This window comes from Cydia fagiglandana, chromosome 7 (genome assembly GCF_963556715.1).
Source record: "Cydia fagiglandana chromosome 7, ilCydFagi1.1, whole genome shotgun sequence".
In the NCBI taxonomy this organism is placed as follows: Eukaryota; Metazoa; Arthropoda; class Insecta; order Lepidoptera; family Tortricidae; genus Cydia; species Cydia fagiglandana.
The window spans coordinates 14,659,866-14,678,868 of record NC_085938.1 but is presented as its reverse complement, the minus strand read 5'-3'; the positions used below and the strand labels follow the sequence as shown (position 1 = coordinate 14,678,868).

The window sequence follows — 19,003 nt, the reverse complement described above, 5'->3', positions numbered from 1 at the left end:
CTGGGACTCGTACTAATAAAATTAAGATCTAGCTGTACCATCGATACTTAAGCAGTCAAGTGGTTTGGACGCATTCTGATCCGAGCGATGTAAGCGATCCAATTGCGGTTAGGTACCAATGGAACGCGTCACCGAGTTATTTCAATTGCGTTCCTTCTGGCTCCCACATTTCCAGGTCCTTTTATCTTGGCGGGAGCACAAATTTATGCATATTTTATGAAGGTACTAGGCGCACACTGTGCTGTGGCACTTACCTGAATTAATCTTATTATATTATACGGCATTGAAATTCACGATCTGTATGTTAGTGGGAATTTTATATCAATGGTTATCGTAGTTAGAGGCTACTATATTTGTTATATTGCAATGGAAGACTGATTGAAAACTACTGTTTAAAGTTATTGTCATTCTATTTAAATAAAGTCTACTACAACTTCTTAGTAGCAAGAGTAAAACAATTGCACAAAAGTCCGCTACCTCTAATTATTATGTAAGTAGGTACACGTAGGTACATACCTACCTGTACATACACACTTATTCTATTGAGGCAACTTTTCACTAACCTATTGTTAGGAAATAAGGGATCGATTAAGCATTCGGTTTCATTGTTATAAACATTATTATACATATATATATTGTAATATAACTGCACACATCTACCTACCTAAACTTTTCATTTGAATCGGGACGGAGAGACATAACTTTTTCAATTTCGCCTTTAGCGACGCCACTGATTGGCACTGCCACAGAGGAGGTGGCAACGCATTTCACAACTTTACTGTGAGAAATTTATCACATGATGTTACTAACCGATGTATAGGTATAAGATAGGATAAGATAAAAATACTATATGGTAAACATACTTAAATATAGAAAATAGAGAAATAGAGAAAGTTTCACTAAAGGGCCTCAACTCAGAATGAAATGATAACGTTTTCCAGTACTCATATTTTATTTAGGATATATTATAATATTAGATACCAATTTGACCAAGGCCATCGCGGAGCCAGAATCAGGGGCGTGGCTCCATGCATTGCCCTCACCTCAACTGGGTACCATGCTAGAATGACTCGCTGAGAATAGCTGTGGCACTCAGATTGGGGGCAAAAGTGTGTGAGCCTCACCGCTGCGGAGCATGGGTGGCGGAGAACGGGCATCATGGCCTGAGTTGCCGACGATGCGCTGGCCGTTTCCGAGACACCACTCTATAAATGAGATTGTGCGGAGGGCCATGGTTTCGGCAAACGTTCCCTGTGTGTTGGAGCCGCCGGGTCTCAGTAGCACGGATGGGAAGAGGCCGGACGGCCTTACGCTGCCTCTTGTGGGATGCAACTTGCGTGAGCACGTTTGCTGCATCCCATTAAGGGCAGACCATGCGTTGTGCTGGTTCGGCGGCGGAGACTGCTGCCAAGCAAAAGCACATTAAATACTCCGCACTGGCATCTGCTTACGATTTTGTGCCGGTAGCACTGGAGACAGCGGGGCCGTGGGGAGTGGAAGCTCGCCGCCTTTTTGGGGAAATAGGCCGGCGTTTGCGGGAGAGCGGTGGTGATCCTCGCTCTGGGTCGTACTTGGTTCAACAGGTCTCCGTAGCAGTTCAGCGGGGGAATGCTGCAGGCATTATGGGGACCTTTGAGCCAGGTACGATGCAGGGTGGGTTATTTTAAGCTTTGTGTAGGTTAAGTTTTATTTGAATTATATTTAGGGTTTTTTTACAATAATAAAAAAAAAAATTGACCAATCCGAAATAGGAAAAATCTGACATTTAAGGAAGACTCACGCTATACCGAGCTGAGTCCGGGCCGAGGCGTCCGATATATTATTATCACGGCTGATCGGTGATCACACGGTGCACTCCATATAAAACGACGCGTCGGAAGCTCCGGCTCGGCCCCAGCCCGGCCTAGCCAGAGTCAACTTTAAGCAAGAAGAAGGAACTTTTGCGGCAGGTATCCGTCTTGTTAACTAAACTCACCCATGTGAGTGCGTAACAAGAATAACAAAGAGCAACCTAATTCAAGTTGGCTAATCGCACAGACGCTTACGGGCTTACGGCACAACGGGTGCTGCGGCGCGTAAAACACACACCTCGGAGGACAAATAGCTCTATTAATCACAGTTCGAGGCTCAGGGACTAGTGATGTGCCATATCCAGACTTACGGCGCGATTCGGGAAATTCATTTCCCTAGGCAGACATTTTGGTAAATATTAATCATCGTATGTGTATATACTAAAGTGAAGTTTATTATTAAAGTTCAGTAATGTATTTTTGTACATGTGCCCATGGAAAATCCTCTATTACTATTAATAGGTTCGATACGATATGTCTCATATGCGGGTCTATTATAATATATATCATTTTAGTATCCGAGCCACTAGCAGTAATAGCGTGTTAGCACACGTAGGTATGATAATATTTTATTTCTTACCATTATAATATTAAGGGTCAGTTGCACCAACCACAATTAACAGACTAATCAACGTCAAGCAGCAGAGAACTATGAAACTTTCCATATAATAAAATTTTGTGAACGCTAAAACGGTGAGACGGTTTGGTGCAACCGACCCTTAGGCTATAAAAAGTTATGTTCGAAAATTAGTTATCTATACAGATTATATTCACTCCCGTGCTCCCGTGAACATTTGTTTTAACACGAACAATCAAAACGTTTCTCAATTATTATGTTTAACCCTCATTAGCTTTTATAATGTTCATAATATTACGAAATAGATATGTTAATTATAGATAATAATGATTTTCTCTGGGATACTTCTTAAAGTCTACGATGTTAAAATCGAATTATTTAAAGAGTGAACCAACACAGAGCAGAGCCTTAAATAAACACTGGATTGGATTTCCTGACTACAATGATTACAATTATATACCCTTCGCATTTGGCTTTGGTATCAAATTATAGTTACTGTCAGTTTCAATATAAATAAAACAATACTGTCGAAGAAATATATACTGTTAATTTTTCTGTTCAGGATGTAATCGTAAATTCAGTAGCTTGTTTTGAGGAAGCACATCACTACATTTGATTCGATCCCCGTTCAGCACAGGTGCGGGAATCACATGTCGTTTCCAAGTACTACCCTTTTATGTGCGTATCAGTACCTACAGACGTGTAAAGATTGTTGATCGCTTGTAAGCGAAGGGAAAGCGATTGACATGATGTTAGAATAGGCTTTCAATTTAAGCTTAAATATATACGTTACCTGAGTTTTTCCGTTCCAGCTGAATAGGAGAGAGTTTGTGCGTGGTAGCCGTAATTCGGGTGGTGTGAATCTCGGAGACCGTCACGCATACAAAACTATCGGCTAGATTTAGGAAATGAATTAGAGGCTCACTAGATATGAAATAGTAAAGATATGTGACGTTCCACTGCAAAAGGTACCTTATGGCGCCGCGATTAGGGAAATGAATTAGAGATCCACTAGATATGAAATAGTGAAGATATGTGACGTTCTACGAAAAAAGGTACCTTATAGAGGCCGGCGCTTACGTCGCATAGCGCCGCAATAATATTGAAGAGGCGTTAATAATAGCGTAAGCGCCAACCGCCATAAGGTACCTTTACCCGTGGGACGTCTCATATCTTTACATTCTTTACTACATCTTATCTAGTTAATCTCTAATTCATTTCCCGAATCGCGCCGTATAGCCCCGTAGAACAATGATGGTCGGCTCTTTATCATTTGTCACCATGCTTGTTACGTTCTAACAAATATGTAAGTGCGAAAGTGACGCATGGCATGATAAAATTGCGACCATGATACCGTGGGCTACAAAATCAAAAATGTTTTCAAAAGCAAAGTTAATTGGAATTGAGAGTGCAGAGCGGCTACCGCGAAAACCGAAATTCGCAAATTGCGGGGATCTTTCTCTTTTACTCCAATGAAGGCGTAATTAGAGTGACAGAGAAAAATGCCCGCAATTTGCAAACTTCGATTTTCGCGGTTATAGCCCAGTTTTGATGACACCACTACGTAATAGAGAAGAAAAGTTAGATTGGATAAAAATATTTATTTATACATACACTAACTTGATTATTGTGTTTATAGGTACTGTAAGAAGGACAATAAAACTGTCATAAGGAGAATGTCTCTTGAAAACCGTTGCTTGTTCACGGCTTCCACAATATTTACATCAAAACATCCAATCTTTTAACATTTATAGGTATTACTACTAAGGTTTTTGTATAAAAAACAGTAAATGTCAACCGTAGGTAATTCGTTTATTTTCAATTTTTTGGAACATTTCGAGGAAAACCAGGATTCTCTAACATAATTAATTAAATAAAGCAATTCCAACGAAAAGGTATAGCAAAGCGGACGCGGCTCAGGCCAGACGTCGACAATTAGTCTTTCCTGTGCTTCACTCACAGGCAAAGGTTCCTATATGTATAAGAAATACCTTACGAATAGGTATCATATTTTACACGTAGGTAGGTAGGTAGGTATATAAACTTCAAGGACCGGTTTTAACATATTAAATTTAATCACGATACAGATTTATTAGTAAGATGATGGATGGTGTTATCTACATGATGAAATATGTGACGATCCACAGGTAAAGGTACTATATGGCGGTCGGCGCTTACGCTGTTATTAATGACGCTCCAATACTAATGCGGTGCTACGCGGCGAAGCGCCAACCAACATAAAGGTACCTTTACCCGTAGACCGTCACATATTTAAACGTAACTTTTTAACAAGTGCGCAATTGAAAGAGCAGAATGTAGCATCATATTCACATCTACAGGTATTTGTAAGTTTTCGTCCCTTCCTGTTTCCTACTTTTTTGAAGTTTATTGTAGTCAACTTGCTAAAAATGTACATTAATATTTAACCTAAAAGTCCCTAAAAGTTACTCATTTCCATCTTCCGTCCGTTCCATAATTAATTTTCTCAACCAAACAAAATATGAACCGACTGATAGGTACAGAGTATCACGTGTTTTGTCTTAGCTCGCTCCGCTTTCTGGGAGCGAGCTAAGACCAGTTTATTTTTAACCGACTTCCATTTCATAGAAGGAGGAGGTTCTGTATTCGGTTGTGGCTATTTTTTTTTTTTTTTCTATGTACGTTCACCGATTACTCCGACATCCGTAGTCCGATTTGAGTAATTCTTTTTTTGTTTGAAAGGAGCTACCTCCGAGTTGGTCCCATTTTAATTTGGTTCTGTTCTGATGATGGGATCCATGAGGAATTGAGGGAACTCCTCAATTTTTAAAGGCACATGCATGGTGATTTGGGTGTTTTCTTAAGCAACTCGAGCATTTTCTCCCGGAAACCACCACTTTGATGAAGTAGACCTGATGATGATGATTGTTTTGATGATAATGATGATGATTTATTAAATGTAGTATGTTCAGCGATTACTCCGGCACCTGTGATCCGATTTGAGTAATTCTTTTTTTGTTTGGAAGGAGTTGCCTCCAAGGTGTTTCAGTATTATTTTTGGTTCTGGTCTGATGATGGAATCCATGAGGAATTGAGGGAACTCCTCAGTTTTTAAAGGCACGTGTAAAGTGATTTCGGTGTTTTCTAAAGTAACTCGAGCATTTGCTTCCGAACACCGCCAATTTGATGTAGTGCAAGTGTAGCCTTACCACGAGTTTGACATTGACATATTCGCTAAGTTAGCGATGCTAACGTCTTCGTAACTTACTTTTTATGCATCTCGCTCGCACTAATATGCCAGTACGAGCGAGATGCAAAGAAAGTAAGTTACACACACGCTAGCGAATAAATCAATGTCAAACTCTTGGTAAGCTGGTAAGGCTACTGATCGGGGGTTAGGGTTAGGAGTTAAGGGGCCGGGGTTTAAGGGGTCGGGTAATGGTGGTTGAAGGGGTGCTGGTTCAGGGCCGAGGGGTACATGGATCAGGGGTTGATACGCTATGAGGTTGAGTGATCGGGGGGAGGTTGAGGGATTGGGTCAGTGGCGGGGCGGAGGATGGATTTAGTGTAGTGACAGGAATTATAATTTCCCAGACGGACTCGATAAAATTCCAGATTAAATATTTATTAAAGTAGATACACGAATTTAGTGTTAATCGTGATGTTGTTTTTCATTCACGCGTCGCGCTATTAACAATGCGTTAAAACTAAAAATGGAAAAATAAAAACTTTTTACAAAAAAAAGAAAACCGACTTCAAAAAGGATGAAATAAAATATTATCCTTTTTAAGTCTATGCGTTACCAACTCATATGTTTGAAGTCGGTGCCAAGCCAAGTAGTAAAGAATACCCGTCAATAATAATCAGCTTTATGACTATAAAATAAATCCCATTAGAACTGTATCATTAGAACTATTATAAATGTGTAAGTAATTCTGTCTACCTCTTTGTCGCCTTTTCATGGCTAAACAACTGAACCGCTTTAGGTGAAATTTGGCAAGAACGTAAATTCCTTGAATTGTTTTATATTTTGAAATGTAGTCCTCTGAATAAGGGACGGGAAATAACTTCAGTCCCAATCCCACGCTTGCGTGCCGACAAACATGGTACGGACTGTGCCAAGAAGGTTTGATCGTGTGTTCTGAGGTGTGTTCTTAGGTACAGTCGACGTCAAAGATATGTATTATACACTTTTGCACCTTACTCCTTTGTAATAAGACGAAAAGTGTAAACATATTTTTAACGTCGACTGTACCTACAGAAAGTACGTTCATTGTAAGGCAATCCAACGTACATCCTTATCGAATCGCACCAAAATCATGGTATGCTTCAAAAGTTGGCTTGGCACCGACTTCAAACATATGAGTTGGTAACGCATAGACTTAAAAAGGATAATATTTTATTTCATCCTTTTTGAAGTCGGTTTTCTTTTTTTTGTAAAAAGTTTTTATTATTTTTACAACTTAACCTGATACTGATTTAAGTATTTCATTTCTCTTCTCTCGGTGTCTATCTTTTAATAAGTGATAAATAAGGGATCTCTAACTTAATTTTTTATCTATAGTTTTGTAAGTTTTATTATGTTTGTTGATTCCTTTCTTTGTTTTTATCAATAAATAATAAATAAAAGTAATTCTATTATTATTTAAAAATTCGGAAATATTTCACTCTCTCAAATGCAGTGTACCTACTCATAGTACTCATTTTTAACATATCATTTTTTTTTACAGGTTCAGTGCGCGCATGCTCGAGCGTACGTGCCACGCGTTGGGAGGTCGGCGCGTGGCTACGCTGCTCGTGGTCGGCGGCGGCGCGGCGGCGGCGGCCGTCGTGACGGCGGCGGCGCGCGCCGGCGTGCCGGTGCTGAGAGCCTCGCCTTCACACCTGCATCTCTCTTATACTATCGCCAACGTGAGTAAGGATTAGATTATTCCACGGGGTGGTCTGTACGTGCCACGCGTTGGGAGATCGGCGCGTGGCTACGCTGCTCGTTGTCGGCGGCGGCGCGGCGGCGGCGGCCGTAGTGACGGCGGCGGCGCGCGCCGGCGTGCCGGTGCTGAGAGCCTCGCCTTCACACCTGCATCTCTCTTATACTATCGCCAACGTGAGTAAGGTTTAGATGACTTCACTGGGCGGTCTGCACCTGGCAACGCCTGGCAGCGGCCGTGGTGATGACAGCGGACCTCGTCTGTGTGCGTGTTATGTTCGTCTTTACACGAGAGACAGTGACAGATCAGATTATTTACTCTTAAACGAGCTACATGTTTGGCAATTGGTATACAGGTATAATGCAGGTATATATCTATGACAGCAATACCTGAGGTATACTTATAACTCTTACACATATTATTATTCTCATAAAATTACAAACGTGCTGGCGATGCAGTTTTGTGAAAATCTAATTCGTATAATATTTAACCGATTTCAAGAAAATGATTTTTAAAATACTCCCAAAAATAGTTATTCTCGATACTGCAATATATTTTTACAGTCAATTTAAGTTTCTAAATAATATATATTATGATTGCATATTGAGAGACTGGTCAGCAACATTAGGACATGATGTCACGATCCTCAGCATTGAGGGAACGACTGATGATGATGATGATTGAGATTAAACACCGGAACATTTTTCTACTAGTTTCCAAAGAATTCTTCACTTTGCTTCCAATAAATTTTAAATCCATTTTTACCCGTAATATACAGGGAAATACTATTAAACCTGCTTACCTGTGGCCCGCTGCGAGTACTCCTATTTTTTGCGATGCAATATTCCAAGCTCCGAACTTTTTTTGTACGTTGTAGTTGCGTTTAAAACGTTTCCAGTTTTTCGTAAAGCTTTTTACAAGAAAAGGGCGGTCAAGTAACCGTGTTCAGTGACTGTCGCCTCGTTTGGCTTTTCAAGATGTTCTTTCGCCTTATAACAGAATACACTGAGTTTAAAGCGTCAAGTTGCGATTTTATACCGTTTAGCCTTTAACAAGAGAGCGTACTTACGTACCAATAGATTTTCTATTGTTTTAAGTTTTAACCACATACAATATCGACGTAATTGTAATAATGCATGATCTTAATAAATGGTGTCATCTTGTTCTCATCCTGCCGTGCGTTTCTATCGCGATCATACATGTACCTACGTCCGAAATGCTCTCGCGAATGATAACTTTGATATCATTTTGATATCAAAGTGTACGTTCGAATTGACTTCCAGTGTCTGTTTTGGGTTAAATTGTATCGCTAAAGTATATATTAAATGGAAACATTTATTAAGAAATAACAAAAAAAAGAAACCATATACGTAGACAAAGTAATAAAAACCAAACGCAATATTTCTAAACTAGATACTAAAGTTAAATTATTCATAAAGTAGCTGAATAATGTAAAGCATTAACTAAGTGTACCCGTTTATTGAAATGAAACGGCACAAAGGAAAGTATTCATAATATGCATCTAGATTTATGTAAGAAAAGAGTCGGCTGCAATGCACTTAAATGAACTAGGCATTTCCAACTGAATTAAGTGAAACATCTTGGAGTGCCCCTTTTCTTTATTTGAAAGTTAAGGTAGAAAAACAAGATGTAAAGTGTTATTATTGAACATAATGTTTACCAGCATTCAGCATTATTTTTAATGTGGTGAAAATAACGACTATTATTAGATAGTAGGTGATAACATCCCAATAGTGTGAAATGATATATATGTCACTGTAAAAGCCCGAAGTACGGCAAACCTAGGATTTACCGGTAAAACCTAACCTAACCTAACCCAACCCACTTTTGTTCGGTTCTGTGAGGATCTCAGTTCAAACCTAACCTAACCCACTTAACGGCGCATGCGGTGCGGTGTACGGGGGTTTGAGCGGGAGGGGTTGAGAATCAGTGCATGATTTAAACTTTACCGGTCGCCGTGGTAAGACCTAGGATTTACCATATCGGTGTTGGTAAAAGCCCGAAGTAAACTAGTAAGATTTAACATTTCGGGCTTTTACCGAACGGCATCGGTAAAAACTAGGATTTACCGGTAAGACCTAGGTTTTTTCGTATTTCGGGCTTTTACAGGAACATATACATATCATGAAAATTAAAATTATAAATGTTGATGACATGATGACCATAGTTACATTGATCATATCGAAAAGAAAGCGCTGGTGCGACGTTCAATCCGGAGGTCGAGGGTTCAAACCCCAGCTCGTACCAATGTGTTTTTAGGAACTTATGTACGATATATCATTTGATATTTACCAGTTGCTTTTCGGTGAAGGAAAACATCGTGAGGAAACCGGACTAAATAATCCCATTAAGGCCCAATAGAATAAAAACATATTTATTGTATATCTTTTTGTTACAAATTATGTCCGCTTAGCGGGTGTGGGTCATTAAGGCCCAGTTTCCCCTCTGGGTTGAAATGTCAGATGGCAATCACCTTCGTAAAAACTAGTGCCTACGTCAATTCTTGGGATTATTTGTCAAGCGGACGATGCCGGGATAACGCGAGGATGAAGAAGAAGAAGCTTTTCAAATACAAATTATTCAAATAAAGAATCCCCACCGCACAATTCAAATACAGTGAAACCTGGTTAATTGGCACCTGGATAAATGGAAAACCTCAATAATTGCAACCAAAAGTCCGGTTCCGGTCCCTTGAGACCAAAAGGCCTCTATAATTGAAATTTTGGAACCTCTATAATTGCAATTTAGATTTTAGTGCTTTTCGTAATTTTGCCTCTGTAATTGACCACATCGCAACTAAGACCTCTATAATTGACACTGTGCTAAAAGAATCCGTTATTTTTGTTCTTCTTTTTACCTCCATTATTGAAACGAGTCTTACTTATTACCTCTGTAATTGAAATAATGTAGTTGTAGACAGCAGAAAGAATATATGTATTGATAGCAATGATCATTTTATTTATATCTTCATCCCGAATTCAATTTATTTATTGGGTATCTATCACAGCCTGTAGTAGGTGAAATACTTTTAATTAAATCAAAAACAAAGTATGCTTTTTACATTCTAATAAAACTTTCTTCTACAATTCAAGGGATTTTTTTTAAATTTGGGATTAATAAGAAAATAAAGTAGTAATTATTATAGTGTAAAAGTACAAGTATAGACATAAGCAATATAAAGACCAAAAACCCAGAACGTAAGCGTGTAAATCTACTTTCAAAGGTTAATTGCACCTCCATAAAAGAAATTTGTCAGAACGCAACCTCTATTAATGAGGACCTCTATAATTGACAGAACGATTTTTTGAACCTCGTTAATTGACATGACTTGCTTAAATGAAAAACCTGGTTAATTGACAAAAAATGGCCGGTCCCTTGAGATTGCAATTATCCAGGTTCCACTGTAGATAAAAAAAACAATATGCCTCAAATAAAACTTAAAAGAGCTTGTTAGGGTTTAAATCATTGTGAAAAAAGTTATAAACTAGGTGACAGAAAAAAATAAAAGCAATAAAAGTAATGCGAGAGCCCCGGGGCTGCCTCGGCTACAATAAATCTGTCACTGTTGCTACAAGTCGGAGAAAGAAACCACACTATTATCGCGAATGAAAACAATACTGCCAGCTACAGGACAATAGTGTGATAAATGCGTAATAGTATTGCCTAAAGTAATAAAACTAGCAAATGGAACAAACTGTTAACACTTGGTATTTAATTTTATGACTTACATGAATATGAAAACTTAAAATGCCATTCAGTTAACAAGAAATAATCGCCATCATGTTTCATTAAGATAATGTCAGTAGACATTTGCAGTGACAAATTTTATTGTAGCCATGTTATTAATGAATGTCAAATTTCTATAAAATTAATTATGACGTTTATAATGACACTCCCTCACTTTGTTCTACTTATATTCAAATCTGTGCAAAGTTAGCTTAAACATATTCTAATAAAAAAATAAATTTAAGAACTATATATTAACGTAATACCTACACACGGAAAAGATATGTAACATTGTATAAATATAGCTGTACATAGAATATTTGCAGTGCTAAACTAAACAATTGGATTTTGATATAGATTATGAATAAACGATTATGATAATTATAATGACATGACAGTTGCAGAGCGGACGCGTGGCTCCCATGGGCCATGACGAAACGCCACGCTAGGAATATAATGATAATAATATTTTAAACAGAAACAAATTAAATGTACGCGCCGCCACAGATTTAGATCAATTCACAAACAAACCATTATGAATACCTAGTTATTTGTATTTACGATTCAAATATACGATGGTATATACCTTAAACTGCTACTAATGTATTATATTATAGTATACATGAGAATCGTGTTGTTAGTGGTTCACCGACGATTCCGCCCGTGTACGGCTATTAATCGCGATAAAAGCTGGAACGCCATAAAATAATGCTGGGACGTGACGGGCCTTGTCACGTTGTCCTATATTTTACCATCAAGCTGTGAAACTACAATAAATAAATGTTGAAAACTTACGTCAATTAAAAAAATAGCTTTCTATAAAAAAAACATAATAAATGATTAATTGATATAGGTATTCTATGGAAAATTATAAAACTGTAACATGATGACTGGTTAAAAAGAATATCTTGCTATAAAAAGTCATAATAAATGATTAATTACTTGGTATATTCTATGGAAAATTATAAAAACTGTGACATGATGACTGGTTAAAAAGAATATTTTTTTACACATAAGTAGGTACATAGCTATTTATCTTAATCCACATATTATTATTGTTACCTTCTGCTGTGGAAATGATTATTTGTGTGGCTCATTTAAATAAAACTCCTAACAAATAGTTGTCCTAAAGTATACCGATACTGGTTATGACAATAGGAATTTTAGTAAAGTAAACATAACTAAGCTTTAACTTTTTGAAACCCGAGATGATTAATTTATTTACATTTCTGTCCTTTGACGGAGTGCCCTGAATACCAGGAGTAATAATTTAGTATGAAACAACATAAAACAAGAAACCTAGTTACCTACCATCTTGTGATATTCTTAAAATTAAAAATATTTAAAACATAACATTAACAATTTTGTACTATAATATAAGAGGCAATCCAAATAATACTGTTTCAATTAAATACTTACTGTTTTTATGTACCCTTAATGTACAGTCAGCAGCAGATATACCTGAGCGGGCAAGGTGTCCAAGAAAACATATACACTTCAATCGTCACAAAAATAAGGACATCTAAGTTGTCATTTTCACGTAGGCTTTCAGTTCGTCACATATACCTTAACTTCTGAGTTTTTCTTTAACACATACACCCTTATTTAATCACAATGACAATAACGGTTAAAACGTCAGTGGTAACTAAGCACTCAAATTCAAGCTGCTGTCATTAATACCTACACGCACTGCCAATCACGTACGTCAGCAGCCAGGGTGCCACCAGTTGCTAAGCAGTTGTTATTTCAATGGTAACTAAGCATCAACATTTTATCTGTTTAACTTTTAAATAAATACTGTAGCACTACGAATTGACACCTCCTTTCTTAAAGAAGTATTTTATCGTTAAGTGTCAAACTTAGACAATAAATAAGTAGGTTCTACGAGAACGATCGGTTTTTTTTATTTTAACTGTCATATGCGGCTGTTCTTCCAAACCGTAGAGCATATTATATACCTATGGTAATATATTTATTTAGCCTGCTTATTGTACTAAAACATACTATACAGGGTGGCCACAGGTTGGCCCATTTAGATCGGCCAGTATGGGAAAATCTGATACTATAAGATATACACCGATCTTTTCTTAGGAATCATGTCATCGATTTAAGTAACACGAAACAAAGGCATTCATACATTTAAAAAAAATGTGTACTCAGCTCGGGAATCAAACCCCGAACGTTTTGAAAAATAAAACTAAGACTATTTCTATTTAGATATCGATTGTGTAGGTCTTAAGAAATAAATGTTACTATGAAACATGATGTCTAAAATTAATAAAATGCATTGTTTTCATGTCCTTTAATTTCATTTAGTAAGTTTCCGAAGATTTTTAGGGTTTTTAGGGTTCCGTACCCAAAGGGTAAAACGGGACCCTATTACTAAGACTGTTATCCGTCCGTCCGTCCATCCATCCGACCGTCCGTCCGTCTGTCACCAGGCTGTATCTCACGAACCGTGATAGCTAGATAGTTGAAATTTTCACAGATGATGTATTTCTGTTGCCGCTATAACAACAAATACTAAAAACAGAATAAAATAAAGATTTAACTGGGGCTCCCATACAACGAACGTGATTTTTGACCGAAGTTAAGCAACGTCGGGCGGGGTCAGTACTTGGATGGGTGACCGTTTTTTTTTGCCTTTTTTTGCATTATGGTACGGAACCCTTCGTGCGCGAGTCCGACTCGCACTTGCCCGGTTTTTATTTTCAATACATTTTACATACATTTTTTTTAAATGGATGAATGCAGTTTTTCTTGTTACTAAAATCGATGACATGGTTCCTAAGAAGAGATCGGTGTATGTTTTATAGTTTTAGATTTTCCCATACTGACCGATCTAAATGGGCCAACCTGTGTAGTACCTACTAAAATACGATGCCCCGAATCGATCAAAGAACGAAGTAGAAAATAATTGTATCCAACCTAGCAGTAGGTAAATATCAAATGGCATTCCGCACAGGAGTAATCTAAGTAACGCTTACTGCGGGTTCAAACCTACAAAATCCTGATAGAAAGTCGTACATATTACGCTACATCTGACATATCTTCAAAAATTATACAGGGCGTCCCACGGCGATGCCACATGGAGGGAAAGTACCTTAAATATCATAGATAGCATATTTTTCTGAAAGAAGACTTCATTTTATTTTTAAAGCTTAGTTAAATTGCATTCATACTTTTTTAATTTTTTTGAAAAATAATGTATGGAAAAAAATTATCGCGTCATTGGAGGAAAAGTACCTTAATTATTGTAAATGAACATCTTACTGAAAGAAGACATTATTTCGATTTAAAAAAACAAGTTGAATTGCATTTTAAATAATTTCATGGTTAAACCGGGAATCGAACCCGCTACACGAGAAAAAAAAATACCTTGTAGCTTTGTCATACCGATCGAAAGGCTTCAATGTGAGAATTATTTTTTTGGTACAAGGTATTTTTTTTCTCGTGTAGCGGGTTCGATTCCCGGTTTAACCATGAAATTATTTAAAATGCAATTCAACTTGTTTTTTTAAATCGAAATAATGTCTTCTTTCAGTAAGATGTTCATTTACAATAATTAAGGTACTTTTCCTCCAATGACGCGATAATTTTTTTCCATACATTTTTTTTCAAAAAAAATTAAAAAAGTATGAATGCAACTTTACTAAGTTTTAAAAATAAAATGAAGTCTTCTTTCAGCAATATATGCTATCTATGATATTTAAGGTACTTTCCCTCCATGTGGCATCGCCGTGGGACGCCCTGTATAAACTAATGCGAAATTAACATACAACCTGAAGACACAAATTAATAATAAAAATGAAACCCAAAAGAAATAAAAAGCTGTAATCTTTAGGTGCGTACGACTGAGATTTGAACCCGCGGTCTCTACTTTGAAAAGCAAACGCCTGTTACTGATACCACAACGTGCCTTGACAATTGGCTCTAAATTCGGCTTCAGTTAGATTTTGCTATGTGTCACTCATTCGTCTTGACGATTCTGTTAAAAGAAATAGTTTGCAGTAAGTTGACCGAGAGGCTCCTGTCAAATGGTTGAAGGGCAAAACGTGAGATAGATGTATGTGATGACAAGACTGTACTGCTTTCGATGATTGTCAAAACGCTTTACCTGAAATTAGCATGGCTATCTTTCATTCAATATTCGACCATACTTGTATGCTTTAAAGTCTATTTTTCCATATTGTTCAGATATATTTGACACGTTGGCCGCTTAGATACCATTGGTTTTTTAACAGCTAAGGTATCAATGACTTGTTGTAAGTGTAAAAATTAATGAATAGCGACTGTTAACATATTTGTGATACGTTGAGCGCTCACAAGTAAATACTACCATGACAGTCAACAACTTTTTGACAGTTTAAACGTTTACCTCTCTTTGAGCACCTGGAGTGTATAGCGACTTCTGCTGCTGACTGTACCCCTGCTTAATGTGCTTATAGCCCTAAATAACCTACAAATTGCTCGTAATCAAGTTTTCACGGCATTCATTGGAGAGAAAATTGGATCAAATCAAATAGTTGGGATTAATTCTCTCCATTTCGTAGTTTTATTCGGGGACTATTTATCTCACGTTTTTGTCCTGAAAAACGTTTCTAGACGATTTGTCGTGAAATATTCGCATTTCTTTTTTCCCGCGATGTGATCATGAGTTGAGTGTCATGGAAAATTATGGTCATTTGTTATCCACTTTAGCGGCGATTACGAAATGGCGTATACTAATCCCGCGTCCTACCGAATAAATACGTAACTGTTGCTCTACAATATTTTTTTCTAAAACTTCACTGCACTATTTCTGCTATTATAATTATAATTCGTGAACAAATATTTTTTTTGTTTGCAGGAAATACTTCCAATGGAAATCCGTTTAGAAATTACAGCAAGGGAAACTTTAAACGCACTCAGGTACGGATCAAATGATAAAATGTATAAAATTGCATCTTATTTGTCATGGTTATAAATGAATCATTTTAATTACAGGGCTACTCTTCTGCATACTCACTGGCATACTTTTACTGTGCTTGCCGAGGAAGACATCTATTCAACTTTAAAACTGCGAAAAGATCTCTCGTCGATACTAGACACCCAACCACTGGATCCTAATTGGCTTTTTCTTCCTTCAAAGTTTTCACGACATGCTATTTTTCGGTATGTATTATGTTTAATTTATATAATCGCATAATATCTGTAGTTGTATAATACTTAACGAATACGTATTAAATCTTTTATTTGTGCAGGAAACTCGCTAAGATTTCCAGGCTGACTCGGGGCGTCGTCGTACTGATATGTGATATCCATTACGCTAAGCTTATTATGGATGAGGCTAAACGTTTTAACATGCTTGATGGTCATTTTTTTTGGTTATGGATTGACGCATCCCGAGAGATCGATGTCTTCCGCAACATCGGTAACCGAACACAGTACAGCGATGCCGACAATTTAGACTTTGATAGCATAAGAGATAAGGAAGAAGCACTGAGAAGCGAGGAATTCGAGCGCAGTAAACGCGGTGATGTAGACAATAATTTGTTAAAAGATATTAACGATCATGTTCCTGCGAAATACCTTGAGGAGGTTTTGAATGGAAGTTCAAATGAAGAAAATCGATTTTTAGTAAATAATAATTCAATAAATTCAGTTTTTCATCATTTAAGTAGGAATAAAAGTAAATCAGAAGCGCACAGTATTAACAAAAAAATATTAAATATAAGTTTTAGTCAATCGTATGAAAGTAGGCGCAATATTAGTATGGAGAGTGTAAAAAATAATAATGTAAATAAGAAAGGCGTTGAAACTTCTAAAATTGAAAACAATTCTATCGAGAAGGATAAACTGTCCTTCCATGTAAGAAATAACGGTAGACGTAATAGTTATAGCAAAATGAAAAATGAATCTTTTAACAAATATGTATATAGTATAAATAAAAATAACGTATATAATGAAATGAAAACATTATTGCAAAGAGATATAAATACTGAAGAAGATGTACATGTAAGGCGTAGGTTAGCACTCACAAGTGATACTAGTGATTTCTTAATGAATCCCACGGTGCAGACCTCCACGTATAAAATAAGAGAATCGATTGAAAAGCGAGGAGAAAGAAAACTCAACAAAGAATATGACATTGATGATATATCGGAAGCAATGAAAGACAACATTACTACTATAATTGACAGTCTTCCTGTTGGACTATTAGCTTTACATCCCCAGCCAATGAAAATCGGTAAGCAGAACACATAAAACAATGATAATTTATACATTGCACGTTCATTTGCAATCTGTTTAAAGTGATAATGATTGTTAAAGCATAATACTTCTGTTATAGATCGTTCATTCGTCCGAGCGGCAGTGCGCATGGCGGTGGGCGCGTTGCGGCGCGTTTTGCGTGCGTGCGACGCATGGTCGGCCCAAGCGCAGTTCCTTAGCGATGCCGCAGCCTCCTGTTGGGAAGAGCCCAGTGACGCTGCCGCCGACTTTTCTGCTGATTTTGTCAGGTAAGTGGCTTATAAACTGAAATAAATGTCATATACTAAGAAAAAGTGACCAAGGCCTCCAGTGGCCCAGGCTGGAAACGAACCAGCGTCCTCTGCTATCGCGGCAGGTGCCTGGGGCACTGGAGGCCTTGGTCACTTTTTCTTAGTAAGTATATGACATTTATTTCAGTTTATAATTTATAAAGTAGTGTTTCTACTTGAAATAAAAACAAATTAAAATATTTTCTGAAAATAATTTAATTTGTTCTAATACTTCTAGGTAAGTTTCTTCTGTTCTTATTCTGTTTTTCAAACTTGTTCTTGGCTTACAAAAAAAAAATATATATATATATATATATATATATATGTTATCACAAGCATCAGAATAGTTTACCGTTAGTTTGAATTTACCAGACAATGCTCAACTTTGAACAACCATTGAAAGTTTCCGCCTTGAGTGCAAGCCACGGGTCTGCCGCGATGCCCTGAGATACAGGGCCCTCAAACGTTTCGTAAACTTTGGCCCCAAGTAGGTAAGTAGTTAGGCACCCGGGTGTTTGTTTTTGTCCACGATTAGTTAGTATGTACGAACCAAGAGGTCATATTGACATTACACTTCGGCTACCTATATAAATACCGTTCATTCAATATGCTTATTTAAGTCAGTCCGTTTGTAACGTTATATCCTTGTTCTCTTTTTGATAGAAGGATAATTCGTTTCCAATTTATTGTGAAAGCTATAAATCACTCGAATAAAGCTTATCGGCATCGGCTGTAACTTTTTAAGTGACAATTATTGGAAAAGTTGACACAAAGCCAAAGTTTAGGTTTAGTGAAAATTTTCTTTGTTATCCTCAAAAGTTGTGTTCAGTTAATGACCTTCTGGGATCAGGGGCCTATAGTGTCGAGACAGCAGTGAGTGATACCGTCCTTGGCCGTGATGGATCTCTCTCATTGCGGCATCTTATTAAAATACTTGCCGTAACAGGCAACTTTGCCCTCCATAACTGTAGATTCCCACGAATAGATTGTGCGGATCATCTTGCGAACGAAATGCTTAATTTATTTTCTAATTCCGTTTCTTTTGCGTAATTCTTTTCATATAAATTTGACTTTTGAGTCAGGAAGCGACACTTGCCTAAAATTATGAATAACCAGGGATTCGCATTAAATTTAATGCTTTATTTTCATTGGTTTCTATACTGAAATTGTCAAGATTTGCAGTTCAAATCAACTATATTATAAAACAGGCTACACCTTAACTTGACGCAAGTAATATATATGCGTACTACTGATGTGTGTTATGCGTTACCTATCAAAAATTTAGACGACGTTAAACGAGCAAATTTTATAAGCATCCAAAATTCACGATAGTGTTAAGCTTAGGCCTAATATTGTGATAGTTTCAATTCTCGACGTTTCACCAGTTAACGTATAGTTTTG

The 19,003-nt window shown here is 37.2% G+C and overlaps 1 protein-coding gene across 2 annotated transcripts in view; it reads left to right on the top strand.

The window, feature by feature from the left end:
* LOC134665987 (uncharacterized) overlaps positions 1–19,003 on the top strand; it is a 74,984-nt gene that overhangs the window by 23,221 nt on the left and 32,760 nt on the right. The window contains exons 2-6 of one of the 2 annotated variants that reach the window (XM_063523050.1): positions 7,137–7,317; positions 15,931–15,992; positions 16,068–16,235; positions 16,325–17,310; positions 17,413–17,581. In XM_063523050.1, the coding sequence (XP_063379120.1) occupies positions 7,137–7,317; positions 15,931–15,992; positions 16,068–16,235; positions 16,325–17,310; positions 17,413–17,581 (1,566 nt within the window). Of the gene's footprint in view, positions 1–7,136; positions 7,318–7,380; positions 7,511–15,930; positions 15,993–16,067; positions 16,236–16,324; positions 17,311–17,412; positions 17,582–19,003 lie in introns of those variants that run through there. The other variant, XM_063523049.1, reaches the window with a different exon arrangement.